The sequence below is a fragment of the Vulpes vulpes genome, chromosome 2 (genome assembly GCF_048418805.1).
Source record: "Vulpes vulpes isolate BD-2025 chromosome 2, VulVul3, whole genome shotgun sequence".
Classification (NCBI taxonomy): Eukaryota; Metazoa; Chordata; class Mammalia; order Carnivora; family Canidae; genus Vulpes; species Vulpes vulpes.
In genome coordinates, this window is record NC_132781.1 from 102,225,922 (window position 1) to 102,247,060 (window position 21,139).

Sequence of the window (21,139 nt, forward strand, 5' to 3'; positions counted from 1 at the left end):
CTGGTCTCCAGGATCACACCCTGGGCTGAAGGCAGCACTAAACCGCTGAGCTACTGAGGCTGCCCCTGATGTTTCTTTTAACCCAACCTCTGATTATACAATGCCTTTGCTCTTTATTCATAAGTTACAGTCTTTTCCTATCTTAGGACTCTAGGGGTGAGCCTGTCATATATATTTGATAAATTATGAACATTGCTGCAATTCAGTCAAGAAACCAGGAAATGGACTTATTTAATGTAACAACTGAACTTACATAGTTGCTATCAATTTAGGCCTCCTCGCTGGTAGTCAGTTTTCTCTTATAAGGTTATTAGTTTTGTAAGGTTTGATATAGACAATGTCTTTGTGCAATTATATGATAAAGTATTTTATAATCTTTTCAAATAAAAATTATCAACTAACTTTAAAGTTTTGGTAAGTTAAAAGAAAAAATATGGCTTGATAAATCAAATTTGTCTCTAGTATGAAAATAATATTGAGCTGTTAAATTTTGACAATGGAATAAGTGCATTTTTCTTCAATTAGAGAATAATAATTATTTGTTCTTTTTTAGATATAAATGATGATCATGTTGAAGATGTTTCAGGAATTCAGCATTTGACAAGTGATTCAGATAGTGAAGTTTACTGTGATTCCATGGAGCAATTTGGACAAGAAGAGGTAAAAATGACATTTTTTAAATTGGGAAATCTTTAAAGTGATAGAATTCAGTGCATAACTTATTTTAATTATTTTTTGTTTACTTTTAAATTTTATTTTTATTAACAGATTTTATTTTTAGGGACACCTGGGTGGCTCAGCAGTTGGCGCCTGCCTTTGGCCCAGGGCATGATCCTGGAGTCCCGAGATCGAGTTCCACATCAGGCTCCTGCATGGAGCCTGTGTTCTCTCTCTGCCTGTGTCTCTGCCTCTCTCTGTGTGTGTTTCTCATGAATAAATAAGTAAAATCTTTAAAAATAAATAAATAAAAATAAAATATTTTCTTTTTAGACAGAGAGCAGACATAAGGTGGGGTAGGGGCAGAGGGAGAAGGAGGTAGAGAATCTCAAGCAGGCTCTGTACCCAGTGCAAGCCTAATGTGGGGCTGAATCTCATGACCCTGAGATCATGACCTGAATCTAAGTCACGAGTTGGACACTTAACTGATTAAGCCATCCAGGTGCCCCACATAACTTCTTTTAATACCAGTGCCTATCACTTTGAAAATCTACATATAAAATATTTAAATTTTGTATTTATTTATTTATTTTTATTTTTTTATTTTTAATAAATTAATTTTTTATTGGTGTTCAATTTACCAACATACAGAATAACACCCAGTGCTCATCCTGTCAAGTGTCCCCCTCAGTGCCCGTCACCCATTCACCCCCACCCCCTGCCCTCCTCCCCTTCCACCACCCCTAGTTCATTTCCCAGAGTTAGGAGTCTTTATGTTCTATCTCCCTTTCTGATATTTCCTACCTCTTTCTTCTCCCTTCCCTTCTATTCCCTTTTACTATTATTTATATTCCCCAAATGAATGAGAACATACACTGTTTGTCCCTCTCCGATTGACTTACTTCACTCAGCATAATACCCTCCAGTTCCATCCACATTGAAGCAAATGGTGGGTATTTGTCGTTTCTAATGGCTGAGGAATATTCCATTGTATACATAAACCACATCTTCTTTATCCATTCATCTTTCGATGGACACCGAGGCTCCTTCCACAGTTTGGCTATTGTGAACATTGCTGCTAGAAACATCGGGGTGCAGGTGTCCCGACGTTTCATTGCATCTGAATCTTTGGGGTAAATCCCCAGCAGTGCAATTGCTGGGTCGTAGGGCAGGTCTATTTTTAACTCTTTGAGGAACCTCCACACAGTTTTCCAGAGTGGCTGCACCAGTTCACATTCCCACCAACAGTGTAAGAGGGGTTCCCTTTTCTCCGCATCCTCTCCAACATTTGTTGTTTCCTGCCTTGTTAATTTTCCCCATTCTCACTGGTGGGAGGTGGTATCTCATTGTGGTTTTGATTTGTATTTCCCTGATGGCAAGTGATGCAGAGCATTTTCTCATGTGCATGTTGGCCATGTCCATGTCTTCCTCTGTGAGATTTCTCTTCATGTCTTTTGCCCATTTCATGATTGGATTGTTTGTTTCTTTGGTGTTGAGTTTAATAAGTTCTTTATAGATTTTGAAAACTAGCCCTTTATCTGATATGTCATTTGCAAATATCTTCTCCCATTCTGTAAATTTTGTATTTAAAATTATTTTTGTAAATTTAAAAAATATATTCCTGAATATTCAAAAATATTTAAATATTATAATTTATAATATATTTATGTTTGTAAATATTCTGAGAGTGAGGTGGGATGGAGGAGGCAGAGAGTAAACTCAAACTAGTTGCTATGTTTGAAACATTGATTGACAGTCAAGAAAACTGAATAATTGACAAATAAATCTGTTCTTCCCAATAACTTTAAGTATAATTAACAAAATATTATATTAGTTTTAGGTGTACAGCATGTTGATTCAATGATTCTGTACATTACTTGGTGCTCACCATGATAAGTGTAGTCACCACACGATTCTCTTACAATATTATTGACTATATTTCTTATGCTATACTTTCCACCTCTGAGACTTAACTTACTTTATAATTGGAAGTTTATACTTGTTAATCTTCTTTATCTATTTCACCCATCGTCACCTATCCACTTCCCCTTTAGCAACCACCAGTTTGTTTTCTATATTTGAGAATTATTTGGGGATTCCTGGGTGGCTCAGCGGTTGAGCATCTGCCTTTGGCTCAGGGTGTGATCCCGATCCGGGGATCAAGTCCTGCGTCAGGCTACCTGTGAGGAGCCTGGTTCTCTCTCTGCCTGTGTCTCTGCTTCTCTCTCTGTGTCTCTCATGAATAAATAAATAAAATCTTAAAAAAAAAAAAAAAGGAATTGTTTGGGTTTTGTTTATTTGTTTTTTAGATTCTACACATAAGTGAAATCATAAAGTATTTGTCTTTTTCTGTCTGACTTATTTCACTTAGCCTAATAGCCTCTAGGTCCATCCATGTAGTTAAGAATGGCCAGATTTCGTTCTTTTTTATGACTCAGTGATGTTCCATTGTATGTATGTATGTTTGCATGTGTGCATACACACATATATTGTCTTTATCCATTCACCTATTGATGGACACTTGGGCTGCTTCTATATCTTGGCTATTGTAGATAATGCTGCAGTAAACATCTAGGTGTATATATCTTTTCAAGTTAGTGTGTTCATTTTCTTTGGGTTAATACCCAATAGTGGAATTACTGGAACGTTTGGTATTTCTATTTTTAATTATTTGAAGAACCTCCATACTGTTTTCCATAGTGGCCACACCAATTTACATTCCTACCGATGGTACACTAGGGTTCTCCTTCTCCATATCCTCACCAGCGCATGTTACTTCTTGTCTTTTGGATGCTAGCCATTCTGATTGGTGTGAAGTGTAGTGCTTTTTGAATACAGTAATGTTTTTATCTTGTATTTACATTATCTTGGTTTCTGTCCTTACTGTAGGGTTTATGGTATGAAAGCATTGCATCTCATTGGTTTAACTAAATCTCTGACCTGTTAGAAAACCTTATGCTTATGCCCTGGGAAGGGCCTCATCTCACTTAACAAATTTATGTTTAAAAGAAAGTTTTTTATTTCAGTCCAATTTAAATAAGTTACCTCGCTTATAAATGCCTGTATAAAAGGCTGAAATTTTGAAATATTAGTAATTATTGCTTTGTAGAAGCTAAAAATAGAAAATGATTCTAGCATAACCATTTATCAGAATAGTGATTGGTTTGGAAGTGCTGTTCTAAAAGAGATTTGAGATAGGAAATATTTATTTTATATATACATGTACATATACTTCTGATATTATTGCAAACCAGTGACCAATACAGACCAGTGTACTTGGAATTTTGTTAGGTGGATTTAGATTTCTAAGATTTCTTTTTAATGATAACAAATGTTATTTTAGTATAATTCAAATAAAATATGAACAACTCAGAAGTATTTGCCATATACACCATTCCTATATATATCCCTTTAAAAAAATTTTTTTTATTGGTGTTCAATTTGCCAACATATAGAATAACACCCAGTGCCCATCTCATCAAGTGCCCTTGTCAGTACCCGTCACCCAGTCACCCCCCCCCCCACCTCCCCTTCCACCACCCCTAGTTCGTTTCCCAGAGTTAGGAGTCTCTCATCTTCTGTCTCCCTTTCTGATATTTCCCACTCATTTTTTCTCCTTCCCCCTATATATATCCCTTTGACATAATGACTTGATTTCAACTTTTCTTTCCTCTTTTGACCCCTTAAATTTGGTATTCTTCACAAATATATCTCTAGTTACTACTCTTTTGGTTTCAACCTTCACTCACATGTTGATGATTTTAAAAGTGTCATCTCCAACCTATATCTCTGAATTCTAACTGCTCTATTAAACATCTTGCCTAAGATGTTTATACTTATCTATAACTATACCATTGTCTCTTTCTGTTCCCCTGAAATCTGTTTGTCTACTGTATTTCTTGGTGAGTATTTCAAAATCATCGGGTCTTTTTCTTTCCCTTACTTTCTACATTCAGTATTCAACTCCTAATGATTCTGTAATCTCAAAGGTTCTTGAATCACCCTCTGTCCCACTACTACTCTCTTGGTACAGGCTGACATTATTAGTACACCTTCAACCTGGCTTATACTCATTTAAGTCTTACTAGTTCATTTCATTTCTTCCAGGAAGCCTCCACCCAGCCCCAGTATGAGTTAGGTACCCTTCCTGTGAATTCCTATATCAAGCACCCTTTGTCTATGTTTTTCATGACACTTATCAAACTACACTGTAATGATCTTACATCTCTCACTTCCTTACCAAATCTAGAAGCCTCTTGCAGACAGAGCTTTTATCTCTTTTCTCATGTTATCCTTAGAGTTTAGCATAGTAACTAGAATAAGAGTAGATATTTTTTAAAAGTCTCTTGGATGAATGACTGACTCATGAAAACAGTTTACTGCCAAAACTACTCAATTCTTTGCTCATGGATGAATCATCCCTAACTCATTTTTTCTACATATAGGGAGCAGAAAATGAATAACTTTTTAGAAAAATAATATTTCTGGAGCACCTGGGTGGCTCAGTAGGTTGAGTGTCTCCCTTTGGCTCAGATCATGGTCTCAGGGTCCCAGGCTCAAGCCCCATGCACCTGCTTCCCCCTCTCTCTGTGCCCCTCCCCCCCTCATGTTCTCGCATGCTTTGCTCTCTCTCGCTCTCTCTCAAATAAATAAATAACCTTAAAAAAAGAAAATATTTCCTATCATAACATGAAAAAAGTTTTATAAAAAACAATTATATTATCATAAAAACTTGTGTTTATAGCTTTTAACTTATTTTAAATTTGTAGTCTTTAGACAGCTTTACATTAAACAACGGACCATTTCGATATTACTTGGGTGGTGATCCCAATGAGTCCTTGGAAAACTCTGGTTTTCCTGAAGATGGATCTCCTGGAAATGGCAACACTGGGGATATGCAGGTGGTAGCAGTTGAAGGAAAAGGTGAAGTAAAGCATGGAGGAGAAGATGGCCGAAGCAACAGTGGAGCACCACACCGTGAGCGACGGGGTGGAGAAAATGAGTTCTCTAATGTCAGAAGAGGGAGAGGTGTGTATTTTTTCTTGTTCTCACTAACTATCCTTATAAAGTAACTAGTAAAACAAGAAAGAGATAGGAGCAATATTAGAAATATCCATCTGCAAACGGAATGTTAAAAATTATCCTTACATACATCTGACCATTTTTCTTTACACCTGGTTCTTACCTATGATTCTACAAAGCATAGTAGTTTGATATGGGTTGGGGTGAGGGGAGCATTTCTATTTCTGCACCTTTTTTTTTTTTTTTTTAAGATTTGTTTATTTATTTGAGAGAGAGCACAGTGGCAGAGAGAGGGAGAAGCAGGCTTCCCACTGAACAGGGAGCCCAATGCAGGGACTCAATCCCAGGACCTGGGGATCATGACCTGAGCCAAAGGACTGAGCCTCCCAGGCGCCCCTCTATTTCTACATCTTTTACATGGTTTTTTGAGGTAGCCAAATTTATGTTCTGTCATCCCTCTTCCCTGCAATCGGTTACTCGTTCCTTCAACTGCATTTCTGCTTTTTTTGCTACCATAGGTAAAAATTTGAATTCTGTCTTTTCCACATTTCCCTCCTTAAATCAAAGATATCATTTAAAGCTGACAGATTAAAAAAAAAATAAAGCTGACAGATTAAGTAATAAATGTAAAATATCATTTAACAATCCAAAGGGAAACATTAAGAATAGTAATGTGATCAGGTAACAGATTAGAGTTGAATAGTGAAGAATGTAAGTATGTATTAATTGTTCGTAGTTAGGAATGGATAGGTAATGTCAAAAAAGAATAATGGAAAGACAAATTCCATATGATCTCATATGTAGAATCTAAAAAAAAAAAAGACTAAGTTATATATAGAGAATAGGTAGACAGATTAATGACTGCCACAGGCTGGGGGGAGAGGCGGGGGGGGGGGATGTGAAACAGGTCAAGGGTCGAAAGGTAAAATCTTTCAGTTATAAGTAAGTCACTCATGGGGATATAATGTACAGCATGGTGACTGTAGTTAATCTACTGTACTGCATATGTGAAAGTTGCTAAGATAGTAAATCTTAAAAGTTACCATCACAAGGAAAAAGAGTCTGTAACTATATGGTAACAGATGTTAACTGTACTTATTGTGATTATTTTGCAATATATACAAGTATTGAATCATGTATGCTTAAAAAAAGGAAAATCCCTATATAATTTTATGAGATCGTAAAAAGTTAAAGGAATATCTGTGTATCTGGTTGAAAAATCTACATAAAATGAAGACGGGGAAAAAAGAGAATTAATGGTATTAAGAAACTAATTTTTTAACCAATAGGCATTTGAACATATACCAATTGTAAATATTCTAACAAAGAAGAGAAAGATCACAACTTATTACTAGAACCTCGGATTTAGGTTCCTGTCTTTAGGCAACTTACCTAAATTGAATGTATTAAAGGCTTCCCATTTATAACCTGAGTTCACCCCTCCTATAAAACACCACAACTCCCAGCAATCACAGGAGTCCATACAAGGGGCAGACCCTAAAGTTAAGCTTCTTGAGCTTCATAGTAAATCTGCCTCAGCATTAAATAGATATTGAGCTGTTCTTTGTCAGGCTGTGTTCTAGGTCCTGGGGATGCTGTAGAGAAGGAGACAGCCCCTTCCACAGACAGAGCTTATGTTCTAGTAAGGGGAGCTGACAGTGAATACATAAATAATTCAGATTGGTTGCAAATGGTGATAAATGCTCTGAAGAAAAGAAAATGAGTAATTGGACAGAGTGACTGGAGGTGGGGATTACCGTAGCATGGAAATAGTCTGATTAATCCTGTCTTTGTGAAAGCTGGTTTGAAAGCTCACTATGACATAGGACATAGTAAAGTGAGCAAAGACAGGAGTGATTCTTCAGTACCTACTAACAGGCCCCCATAGAATTTCTCCATCTCTTAAGGATACAGGAAAATAAGCCTTTAGACCAGACTTCCACTTTTTTTCCCCTTGTAAATTCCACACCAGTCGCTGATGTGGTCCTTTCTTTCTTAAAGAACCACTTCAAAACTTACTTCCTTTCGATACAAGAGTAGAAGTCTTCTTGAAACTGGTATCAAGCCCTCAGTGTTCTCTTTGGGGTTTAAGTTGGCAAACAGCTTTAGTTCCATTTTTCTTACAAGACCAAACACAGCTTGATACAAGCTCACCTTTAGAAATCCTGCTGCTGCTTTGGGGCTCCAGGATGCCAAAGGGCAATGAGGTAAATAGGTTCTTGGTTATTATTTAAAACAAACAAAACTTACCCAACTGTATTAGCAAACAGACAAAAACTTGTAATATTTCATTTCTGCACAGTAGTGCTTTTTATATACTGCAATATAAAACTGTTGCGGCCTTTCTGAAAAATAACCTGGCAGCACTTAATGAAGATCCTCTGCAAAGAGGTGCCTGGGTGGCTTGGTTGGTTGGGCATCTGCCTTCCGCTCAGATCATGATCTCAGTTTCCTGGGATGGAGCCCCACATCATCCAGCTCCCTGCTCAGTGGGGAGTCTGCTTCTCCTTCTCCCTCCACTCCTCCTTGCTTGTGCTCTCTCTCAAAAAAGAAGAAGAAAAAAAAAAAGAACCTCTACAAAGTTGTCATCCTTTTACCCAGTAATTCTTTTTTGATTCTGTTTTTCCTAAAGAAATCAGCAGAAATTTGGGCAATAATTTATATACAAAGACATTCATCACAGTGTTATTTGTAATCACAAAAATTTGGAATCGTCCTAACTGTCCAAAAATGGAGAATGAGTAGATTTCTTCATGGTCTTACTGAGGAATTTATGTAGACATTGCAGTGGTTTTGAAACAAAATTTAATGATGCAGATACATATTGATGAAATTTTTTTAAAAGAAGGGCACAAAATCATGTTTTAGGGGTAATGCCAATTCTTTAAGTATAAGCATAGGAAAAATGATGGATATACAACATAATTTTAATAGTGATAAGTATAATAGAATTTATAATAAAAAATACATTAAACAATCTTTTGGGAGATTTACAGTATTATTAAATTAAAAATGACCAAAAAGGAAAATGTACCTATTTAGTGTAGCTTTTAATACTCTAAAGAAGCAGGAGGAAACTGAGTGGGGAAGAATTAGAGAGGAAGACAAACCATGAGAGACTCCTAACTCTGGGAAGCAAAGGGTTGCCGAGGGGGAGGTAGCTGGGTGACTGGCACTAAGGAGGATGGCACATGAGATGAGCATTGGGAGTTATACTATATGTTGGAAAATTGAATTTAAATAAAATATTTGTCAAAATACTCTAAAGAAGCAGTCCTCAGATTTTTTTTTTCAATCTTGTTACTTTATTAGTAAAGAATTTTTGTGAATGCAGCTCAAATATGTAAATTCTGTATGAATTACATGCATTTAGTCATTTACTAGTGCACTAAATACATTATAAAACCTTAGCAGGAAAAACTTTGAGTAAATCAGTATAAATAGAAACTTACATATCTGCTTCTTTGCTCCCAGTATTTTGTGTACTTTCTGATTGCTTCCACTCCACTTTGGAGATTTAGATCTCAAAGAAATAACAGAGGAAAATGAGTAAAATGCACTTTTCTACTTTTATAAGAATTATTTAAAACTAACTTATTTTGCTTTCTTAAAATAGGGCATAGGATGCAACATTTGAGCGAAGGATCTAAGGGTCGGCAAGTAGGGAGCGGAGGGGACGGGGAGCGCTGGGGCTCTGACAGAGGCTCATGGGGAAGCCTCAATGAGCAGATTGCTCTCGTCCTCATGCGCCTACAGGAGGACATGCAGAACGTCCTGCAGAGACTCCATAAACTGGAAACACTAACAGCTTCGCAGGTGAGCGTTCAAATTTGTCTTCCACTGCTGCTGATCCTGCATAACAGCATGTAAGTGTAGTCTGTGTTGATCTGACTTACACAAATCAGCGTAATGATTTTTTTTTAATTTATTTATTCATGAGACTACACAGAGAGGAGAGAGAGATAGAGAGAGAGTCAGAGAGTCAGAGACACACGCAGAGGGAGAAGCAGGCTCCATGCAGGGAGCCCGACGTGGGACTGGATCCCAGGTCTTCCCTGGGCTGAAGTCGGCGCCAAACCACCCAGCCACCTGGGCTGCCCCAATGATTTTTTTTTTTTTTTTTTTAAATAGGACCTAGGAGCAGGACTCCTGGGTGGCTCAGTGGTTGAGGGTTTGCTTTTGGCTCAGGTCATGATCCTGGGGTCCTGGGATGGAGTCCCACATCAGGCTCCCTGTTTCTCCCTCTGCCTCTGTCTCTCTCTGCCTCTCTCTCTCTCTTTCTCTGTGTTTCTCATGAATAAATGGATGGAATCTTTAATAATAATAATAATAATAATATGCACCTAACAAATAATTTTCCATCTCCATATTTTCTTTGCAACGGTTATAGTTGTATGGGATTTTTCCTTTCAAAAATATTTTTAAAAAAATTCAGTAATCCTTATTTTAATCTAGCCATAGAATGGTAAGTAGGATTTCTAAATATGAAAAAGCTACGTAAAAGCCACTGGTACAAAGATTCATTGCCAGCCTAAATGTTAGATTCCTGAACTTTCTCTTAGGCCCAGTTCTTCACTTCTTCCTTATAAAATCCAGTTTTATCAAGAACCCTGCTAAGTTAACCAGACAGGCTCCTCATCCTCCACCAGCTGCCAGATGATGTCTGTTCACCCCGGCCCGCCTTCCACAACAATCCTGTTAGGTCGGTTTAGCCAGAATCTTCCTAATCCCATGTTTCCATTTAGGCATTTTCCATCTGCTCATCCTTGCCATATGCCTTGACACTACATTCCCCCTCACCTATGCTATGCTGGTGTGCAGGGAATGAGCCCCAATCCCTGCATCGTGATAGCCCCTACCCCCTTGAAGAAAGTCTTCCTTTTTGTGCTTTCACAAGTGTCATTGATTCTTTTTTTCAACAACATGGATAAATATCATTACAGCAAAAAATCATAACGCTAATTATAACAGCTAGTGCCAGTACTTCTTAGATGAAAGCAGGGGTCCTTGGGAATCTTCATTTGCTTTCCAGACTTTATTACTTAGGAAAAAAAATCTGCTAATAGTTAACATTAATAGTTCTGACTCCACTTTAGTATTTGTTGGTAGTTGCTGCTTTAATGAGGAAGAGCAGCTGTGTCATCACATTGGGATTTGGTCACCTTGAATTCCATCTAGAAATCACACTGACAAATGTGACCTTGATTAAGTCATCAGATACCAGGGAGCCCAATTTTTAAATCTATCATTTATTCTGAAAAAATGCCATAAAGTAAATCTCCTAGTTAAATATCACGCCGTAGGGCATTTGAATGGTTCAGTTGGTTGAACGTCTGCCTCCTGGTTTGGCTCAGGTTATGATCTCAGGGTCTTGAGATCAAGCCCTGCATTGGGCTCTGTGCTCAGCGGGCAGTCTGCTCAAGATTCTCTCTCTCAAATAAATAAATCTTTGAAAAAATATATATATTATTATGCCTACAAGGTACAATTACAACTAATATAAAGATCATTGGTTTGTCTAGATTCTTTCAGCACTTGCAATTTGATTATGCCCTTCTGTACACCTTGATGAGGTGAGGACTAATGCAACATCTGGAGGCAACTAATTTAGTTTTACCTGTAAGGTATAGTCCTACTGAAGTCCTTGATACTATATTACCCATAACAAGGAAATTTAAAGCCTGCCTCCTCCCTACCACTTCCTGCTGTAATTTCAGCATACAGGCCTCTGTGCTGAGCCTTGAACTTGCTTGAAGGCTCCCTTCCACCTTGGATCCTTGCACTTGCTAATCCCTCTGTAGGGAAGATTGTGCCACACACACACCCCTGCCCCCACCCTCCCTCTCCATTCCTACCCCCCACCCTCCCTTCCACCTCCCTTAGCTACATAGCATACTGTCAGCAAAGCCTTCCATCACCATTGTATTTAAACTTGCAAGACTCTCCTCCTCCAACATGTCTCTTACTCTCCCTGTTTTCTTTTTCTTGTTTTTCCCTCCTTCCTGTTTTATTTTTCTTTATGGTGTTTATCACTACCTGATACATTGCATATTTTACTGATTTATTCATTATTATTTGTATCTGTCCATTATAGTATAAGCTCCATTAGGGCAGCACTTTTTGTCATTTTGCTCTCTGTTGCATCTCTAATGCCCAGGGTTAACTGGTACATAATAGACGCTGAGTATTTACTGAATGAATGAATGAATGAACAAATGATCTCATTTTCATACTTTCTCTGAAGACATAATAATTTTTTTTTTTTTTTAATTTTTATTTATTTATGATAGTCACAGAGAGAGAGAGAGAGAGGCAGAGACACAGGCAGAGGGAGAAGCAGGCTCCATGCACCGGGAGCCTGATGTGGGATTCGATCCCGGGTCTCCAGGATCGCGCCCTGGGCCAAAGGCAGGCGCCAAACCGCTGCGCCACCCAGGGATCCCTGAAGACATAATAAATGGAGAAACTGAAGTAATAAGTTTCCAACAATTAGTATAAGGAAACTTGTTTTCTGGATGAGCCAAATTGGAATATGTTTTCTCAATTAATTTGAAATTTTTCTGCTTAGTTTATATATCTCATTAAAAATCCTACAATACTCCTCCCCTCAAAAATGATAACTATGTGAAGTGAGGAATGTGTTAATTAACTTGATTATGGTAATCATAATGTATATATGCATCAAATCATCACATATATATATATGTATATGATTTTATTTATCAAGTATACCTTGATAAAGCTGGAAAAAATTTAAAAGCAAATCTATAGTACCAACAGTTCATTTCTATCAACCTCTTGTGCTATAACTTGAATTTTTAGGGATGCCTGGGTGGCTCAGTGGTTGAGCATCTGCCTTCAGCTCAGAGCGTGATCCCGAGGTCCCGGGATCAAGTCCCACATCGGGCTCCCTGCATGGAGCCTACTTCTGCCTCTGCCTCTCTCTCTCTGTCTCTCATGAATAAATAAAATCTTTAAAAAAAACAAAAACAAAAACCGGGGATCCCTGGGTGGCTCAGCAGTTTGGTGCCTGCCTTCGGCCTAGGGCGTGATCCTGGGGTCCCAGGATCAAGTCCCATGTTGGGAGCCTGTTTCTCCCTCTGCCCATGTCTCTGCCTCTCTCTCTCTCTCTCTGTGTCTCTCATGAATAAGTAAGTGAAATCTTTAAAAAAAAAAAAAAAAAACAACCGAAGAACTTATGAATTTTCAAAGCAGATCTTTCGATATGATTTATAATTTGAAAATAATCAAGGCTGCAGTTCTCAGATGTGTTTTTAAATTTGTAATTTGTATGGAAACAAAGAATTACTAAGTTAATTAGATAATTTAGTAACAGTATACAAGAAGTAATGGTTCAGATTAATTTCAGGTTTTATTTGATGATTTTATATAATTTGAACTATAAAACATAAAATGTCAAAGGTATTTATTTGGCTAGGAATTTAGGGACCTTGTTATTTGGCCAGTATAGGTTTCAGTATAATCAAAGTATGATTAGCAGAAAAACATAATAAACTAATGTTTTAGACTTTTAAAAAAATTTAAATATTTTTATATTTATTCATGAGAGACACAGAGAGAGGCAGAGACAGAGGCAGAAGGAGAAGCAGGCCCCATGCAGGGAGCCTGATGTGGGACTTGATCCCAGGACTCCAGGATCACGACCTGAACTGAAGGCAGGCACTCAACCATTTAGCTACCCAGGCTTCCCTAGACTTTTTTCTTTTTTTTTAAGATAGGATATAGAAAAAATTACTATTTTTTTTCTCATTTTGTCAAAGCCAAATTACTTTCATTTGTATTTATAGGCAAAATCATCGACATTACAGACCAGTAATCAGCCTCCATCGCAGGTAAGAAATTCTTTTCTTAAATTTAAGTCTAAAATAAGGGTTTCAAATCTAAAAATAAGGGCTTCAAATAACTTAAAATAAATTTAGATTATATGAGGTTCTTGAAATATTCCAAATGAAATCTACCCTTTAGAGCTTTGAAATTAAAATAGATTTTTTTATGTTTTTAAGTCTAAAGTACTCCTGAAAGTCTGTGTACTGAATTACACTCTGAGATACAGAATATCTCCCTTCTCTTTAGCAGGGCTGAGATTTGTTATTAAGTTTTATATTTTCAAAATTATGAATTAGGTACATTTTATATATACAGCGTGTAATAGACTGGTGACCAGCTTATTTTATTTTCTCAGAGACCATCTTGGTGGCCCTTCGAGATGTCTCCTGGTGCATTAACTTTTGCTATCCTATGGCCTTTTATTGCCCAGTGGTTGGTGCATTTATATTATCAAAGAAGGAGAAGGTAATTTAGTTTTATAATTGAAAATAGTATGCAAAGCCTTATAATCTACAGTAGACAGAGCTTTCAACAGCAATGGAAACGATAGCTCCATTTTGTAGCTATATTGTCATACTGAACATTCTGTACCAATCCTGAGACTGAAACTCTCTTCGAAATCATATCTAGTGGATTCGTAGGTACCTTTTAGACTTAAAAAAAATCAAAGTCTGATGTTTATTTTGGGCCTTTTGCTAACATTAAAGGATTGTAGACAATAGGTAGGGAAACAATACCTGCATGCTCTCTATACCTTTGAAAGAGACGTTGACATTTCAGAAGATTTTTATTTTTATCTCTAGAAATAGAGATTTTTCTAATGTGAGGGCCAAACTTCCAGTTTGGGATGCCAGGAGATACTTCAAATTGGTCTGAGAATAATAAATTGGGATCCTTGAAAGGGCTCTGAGATTGTCTAGGTTAGGAATAACCAAAGGCTCAGTCTCTTGGGTTCAAGAAAATCCTTAAAGCATATATATATATATATATATATATGTATATATATATATATATTAGACAGAATGTAAATTGAATTACTTCCCATGGATGGGCATATTGATCATTATTTACCCCGTCACAGTCTCACTTACTATGTTTTTGGTGTTTCATCACCATTTCATATTAAGTAACAACAGATAGGGAGAAGAAATAGAATAATTGATAGTAACATTTTAAGTGCTCTCTTAAATACATGCAGTAGAAACACATTTTTAAAGACCTACAAGTTTAAATAATTATGGATATGTTGTTCTTCTATCAAAGAACCCAGGTCCCTAAATTAACAACACTTACTACCAAAAGCACAAATGAGACATTTGCCCTTCTCTTCTCTGAAAGGGATAAGCAGCACATGAGTTAGTATAAGTGCTTATGTTATATGCACTGCTTTCTGCTTATGTTAAGACAGTTCAGGTCACCTAGGTGGCTCAGTCAGCTTAGCGTCCGCTTTCAGCTCAGGTCCTGATCCCAGGGTCCTCGGATCGAGCCTCGTGTCGGGCTCCCTGCTCTACAGGGAGCCTGCTTCTCCCTTTCCCTCTGCCTGCTGTTCTGCCTACTTGTGTTCTCTCTCTCTGTCTCTCAAATAAATAAAATCTAGGGGAAAAAAAAACTTCAACTTATGTTCATAAGAGCACTAAAAATTTTTGTGGTACATTCATGTTCTTGGACTACACTGACCCACTTGAAAAAACTTTAATTCAGAAGCGTGAACTGCTCTCACAGTGTTATTTACCTCCTTTCTAGGTCATTTGTATAGATGTCATTTTAGTTCTGTGTAAAGTTGGTGTAAGGGTTCAATAAACCTTAGCTTATGTCCTTCCTTTTCTTTTCACAAATTTTACATTTATCCCATGATGGGATGGGTGCGACACAGTGTTTTAAATTTTAATTTCCCTGATAATAGGAGGGAAAAAGAACCGAACCTTTTTTCACTATGTAGTAAGTGCTAGATTCAAGCAGCAAGGCACTAAAGGTAGGTGTTGACATATTTTGCAACGTATTTCAAAGTTCTTTTCATGTTTCCTTTGTTGATCGTTGAGCATTAGAGAGTAGAAAAGTTTGGCACAGGACAAAAACTGTTAAGCTTACTTGGGTTAATGATTTATGTTATGCTTAAGTTTGCAGCAGCTTGTCACTTTAATAAAGACTGAGAAAACAGTGACTCTGCTTCAGCAGTCACCAAAAATTGGAGTTTTTCTAAAATTATTTTTTTAAGATATTCCTTGCTGGTACACATCTGCACCATTTCTCCTAAGTTGCTTACAGATGTCTCTGAATGGAGAAATTCTCCTATTTTTAATATTCTACTTTGTTATTGTTGAATCTTTATCAAATTTTCAGTAGGTTAAATGTTTAATCTTTTCAAACTACCAATTTTTTTTAAACTTAGTCTTTTTTTTTTTTTAAGATTTTATTTATTTATTCATGAGAGACACAGAGAGAGAGATGCAGAGACACAGGCAGAAAAGAAGCAGGCTCCTTACAGGGAGCCTGATGTGGGACTCGATCCCCAAACTAGGATCATGTCTTGAGCCAAAGGCAGACCCTCAACCACTGAGCCACCCAGGCATCCCAAACTACCAATTGTTTAGCACTGCGCAACTGCATTTTGATGAGATAGTGGTTTATTTTTAAAGATTTACTTGTTTAGGGAGAGAGCATGCAGTGGAGAGGGGCAGAAGGAGAGAGAATCTCAAGCAAACTCCCTGCTGAGAGGGGAGCCTGATGTGGGGCTCAATCCTAGGACCCTGAGATCATGACCTGTGTCAAAACCAAGTGGCAGACGCTCAACTGACTAAACCACCCAGGCACTGCCAATGAGAGTCTTTTCTTTTGTATTGTTTGTTCATATACATAACAAATTAACAGGGATTGGAGACAGAGCCATATTTGATATGGAAAGAAGTTTCAGGCTTGAAGGGACTTAGACATCTTTTCATCTGGAAGTGTGTAGCAATTTTTAATCTGACAGTTATAGGAATGAAAACTAGAGAGCAGTGTGTATAGTTTGAAGGAGATGGGTTCTGTGTTAGAGATGAGGAGAAAGATCCAGAAATCCAGTTAGAGTGGGGAAAAGTGTGAAAAGGAGTGGGTGTGCTCTATTCATAATGACCATCCTGTGCCTCGACCCCTAATTCAGTGTTTGGCATGTAGTAGGCTTTCAGAAAGTGTGTGCTGAGTGCATGGCTGAATACCCACTATTTGTAGGAGGTCACACTGAAGTACTATATGATATAGAAAGCTTTTGGTTTATTTATTTATTTAAATTTTTTTTCATTTTACTTAATAAATAGGCATCTGGGTACAAACACAGTGAGACAGTTCTATATATATGTAAAATAAGTAGCTATCTATTTGTGGTAAGCTTTTTGAAATAATATTTTGTTTTCTTCAACATTAAAAGCAATGTGAAGGGTCCACTGTTTGATTCCCCCTCTCTCCTCCCAGTGTAGAAGAATATAAACTCAAAAGTAAATTTCAGGCATTATCACTCTGCAGTGGATCAGAAAAAAAATCCCAAAAGACATTTTTTTCTGAATGTGGTATGAAGAGCACATTCCTTTTTAAAGATTTCATTTTTCACTCACGAGAGACATGCAGAGGCAGAGACATAAGCAGAGGGAGAAGCAGGTTCCCTGCAGGGAGCCTGATGTGGAACTCGATCCCAGGACCCCGGGATCATCATGACCTGAGCCGAAGGCAGATACTCACCGCTGAGCCACCCAGGTGCCTCTCTGTAGGAACACTTTTCAGATGGAGCCTGCCTCAAAAAGTCAGGCCCAGGCTTCTGAGGAGGGGAAAGAATCTCATCAGTACAGCCAGGGCAGATAGTTTAGCAGACAAAGTGAAAGGCATAATGTTTCCCTCTACCTTTAATCTGTTGTTTTCTGTAACTTTTCTTCTCTTATCACACCATACCCTACATTTTGCAAGTTAATTTAAAAAGAAAAAAAGGATGAAAAGATCTCATGAGGAACCTTGAAAAACATTCTAAAATTCTGAAAATACGGATGGGAATTTGTATGTATTCTATTTCCCTATTACAGGAGAAGATAGAGGGTTCAGAGTGTTATGTGCTTTTTTGTAAATATGCAAAGAATTTTGTGTAGTAATCTACATCACATAGGTTCTTAGTAAGTGTTGCTAACTGTTCGTGCACCATCCAGTGAACATTTCTGCTAACCCCTCACTTAGGCTGTTAGTGAGGGCAGTTCTGTGGTGCCTGTGTGACTCAGTTGGTTAAGTGTCTGCCTTCAGCTGGGGTCATGATCCCAGGGTCCTGGAATCGAGGCTGAGCAGGGAGCCTGCTTTTCTCCCTCTCCTTCTGCCCTTCCCCTCTGCTTGTGCTAGAGCACTCTCTCTCTCTCTCTCTCTCTCTCTCTCTCTCAAATAAATAAGATCTTAAAAAAAAAGTGCCACTCATAATTCTGTTCTGGCTCCAGGAGCCTTTTTTCCTTCATGCCCTTAGGGCTCTCCTTATGTGAAAATTGATCTATTTAAAATGTCACTCCTGCCAAGGAAGTGTACATAAGAGGATTTCTACAGAGGATAGAAGATGATCGTATTATTTAAAACATCCCTCCTGCCAAGGGGATTGTGTAAGAGCATTTCTGTAGAGGTGAGGAAATGAATCTATAATGAGAACGTTTCAGGCATTTTGGCATCTAGAGTGCTGGGGAGGATATAGAGATTTTTACAGGTGTGGGACCTCTCCCAGATGTCAGATCATACGTGATTGTTGTGTCTTGTACTGACAAACCCACTCTTCTCTGATCACTCGTTCACTCTGCTATCATTAAAACTGTCATATTATACCTATCTGAATTGTTAGTTTATATGTTCTCCCTCCTACCCCAAGCTAACCTGAGAGCTCTTTTAAGAGTCGAGAGCCTGCCTCATTTATGTTTGAAACCCCAGTGCTTGGCACAGAGCCTGGAAAGTCATAGACACAAAATATATGTTGATTAAGTGAATAGTCTAGGTTATACATCTATCAACCTATTATAGTCTTATTAAGCATTTTTTGTTTCACAGCTTTGCCAAGTTGTAAAATAATTCCCAAAACCCTGAATTGCCTTAAGCCAACTAGAAAAGGATGAGAATTTCTTAGGAACTACTGGCAATTTTATGATTTGATTCTGAATGTGAATATGAATTGTTATGTTATCGTCCAAAGAATTCTCTGGTATGGATGTGTTTCATATTCAGGTTGCATTTATATTCACAGAAAATTGGTTTTTACTTTCTTTTTAAAGAAAACTGAACTGAAGAAAATGGTGTTTTACCCAAGAAGATTACTGGGCCTGAATGACCTCAGAATGAAATGGAATGTGGAACTCACAAGAGAATCTTAGTTTGTGATGATTACACTTCTTTTTGTCGTCCAATAGTTTGGTTTGTGTACATATATACATATATATATTTTGCACTACAAAAATGATAACATTTAATATTGCTGATACTTGAATAATTAATCTCAGCTAGGTTACAAGTAGCATACATAGATTTGCCCTACCTTGAACTTGAAGAGCATTAAATTATTAATTATTGTTTGGTAACATATTTACCTGATTATCTCCCGTAGAAAACAATAAGCTGCTTTTCCAAGGTACAGTTGTGATAATGAGATATTTTATTTTTAATTTTCTAAATTAACTATAAGAAAGAATGCAAACCAGGAGTGAAGTTCAAATGAGATTAAATGAACTTTTCAATTTAGTCAATGAATTGCCATGCCAAGCAGTAGAAAACTGCTGGAAGAATTTTCTCCACATCCTCTCTGTGGGCTGCCCATAATCTTTCCTGGGCATTCACAGCACTGACTTTACTGTTCAGGCGTCGTTATTACAAAGTAGAGCCCTATGTACCAGGCTTACTTTTTACAAATGGACACAGACTAGACATAACCTGCTGACAGAAATGATGAAGAATCGGCTTCTAGGAAGTTTAGAAGTATACTCTGAGCCTGTAGATCATTGATAAGATTTTATTCAATCGTATACATTTATTCCTTTGTAATCGCTTTTCTTTGAGGATATCTTGTTTCTGCTTCATAGGGTGCTTTGAAATATAAAATGAAAACTTATTTATACTGTTTTTACAAAAGGTCAAAAAGGAAACACATGAAAATCACTTTTCTGCAACTGGTAAACTACACAGACTGGACTCTTAACCTTTTAGTGCCTCTGTTTTTCCCTTGGGGTATAATATTTGAGATACACCTATTTCACAGGGGTAATGGAAGGCTTTGCAAGCAAGCAGGGCTTATGCTTCCATGTGAAGAAGGCACACCCAACTAACCTGAATGTAAATGCTTCCCCCACCCCCCACATTTAGATGAAAAAGAAGACTGTAACATACAGAGATCCTTGAAGGCTTTGTTTGGAATTATTCTTCCTGTATACCTTCCAAAATTCCACATTTAGATGTACCTTGTACTTTAAAGATTTCTCTCATTCGAAGGCATAGTAGCAAATAATTTTTAAGCATTCTCGATATGTGTGATGTTGGGTTAAGCATCCTGTGTTCAGAGTGTTTTAAGAAAGTAATCCATCCCTTGCATAGAGTGTGGTTCTTTGCTTGAAGAAAACAGTATAAGAATACAATTTGCTTTCCCCAAATTCTTTGTTCTTTTTTTTTCTTGTAACTTGATGGTTTTATTTTTAAATTACATCCTGATTAAAATGTGTCTCTCTAAAAGGGTTACTAATATTCACCATTTAAAAACTCTATTTAGGGGAAAAATAAAGCAAGTAACTGAATTATATGGAAAAATAAGGTTCACACCTGTGGATCAGGGATTATTTTTTAAAAATTAGATATTAATTTGGTATAAGACAATGGTGGTGGCATTTCTTGCTAGTAAATAAAGTAACTAAAAGCAAATTTAAGAACATAAGCAGTTGTGATTCATTATAGGCAGTGGGAGGTGACTAACTCCTAGGGATAACCATTTGTATCCTATTCCAAAGTCTTATTTTATAGTTTGAAAAGTACTTTGCACACAGTTCTTGTATATATAAGTAAAGATGTAATTATAGGATATGGTGTTACTGCTTTGTTAAAAAGAACCTCATTTAAAATTTTAAATTGACAGCTGGTATTTTTTTAATGATCTACTTTTCTGTTTCTTTATTGTAAAACTACGTTACAAATAAAAAGGCTAATGAGAAATGCTATGGTTTTTATTACTTGTTACTGGTAGAAGTACACTGAATAAAGGATTAAATGAGTGTAAATTGTGGGAATTCATAGAAAGTAATCATGCCTCTTTCAGAATAAAACCATGGTATTACATAGAATTTCATAAAAGTTCAAAACTGGGATAAAGTAGAAGTCCTTTAGTCATTTGGTTGAGAATGTCCAGTCAAAATCTTAGTTTCCATTCTTACACCACATAGATAGCTTCCCCCAGCCATGACATTTTAAATACACAATTGGTCTTAGGTGGAATATGCTCAGAGGATTTGTGTTTTTTTTTTTTTTTTTTAGGGGCGGTGTTCTGTTTTTTTCTAAAGACTATTCATTTGAGAGAGAGAGCACAAGGGAGGGGTGGAGTTGGGGGGAGGAAGAAGCAGGCTCCTCACTGAGCAGGGAGCCCTGCTGGGCTCAA

The 21,139-nt window shown here is 37.2% G+C and overlaps 1 protein-coding gene across 10 annotated transcripts in view; it reads left to right on the forward strand.

Annotated features, from left to right (window-relative positions):
* The window catches only part of ACBD5 (acyl-CoA binding domain containing 5), a 50,239-nt gene extending 29,539 nt beyond the window's left edge, over window positions 1-20,700 (forward strand). For all 10 annotated transcript variants that reach the window (XM_072742117.1, XM_072742122.1, XM_072742127.1 and 7 more), the window contains 6 exons: window positions 554-660; window positions 5,427-5,685; window positions 9,296-9,495; window positions 13,488-13,532; window positions 13,883-13,992; window positions 18,783-20,700. In XM_072742117.1, the coding sequence (XP_072598218.1) occupies window positions 554-660; window positions 5,427-5,685; window positions 9,296-9,495; window positions 13,488-13,532; window positions 13,883-13,992; window positions 18,783-18,795 (734 nt within the window). In that variant the 3' untranslated portion in view covers window positions 18,796-20,700. The remainder of the gene's footprint in view (window positions 1-553; window positions 661-5,426; window positions 5,686-9,295; window positions 9,496-13,487; window positions 13,533-13,882; window positions 13,993-18,782) is intronic.
* The last annotated feature ends 439 nt before the right edge of the window (window positions 20,701-21,139 follow it).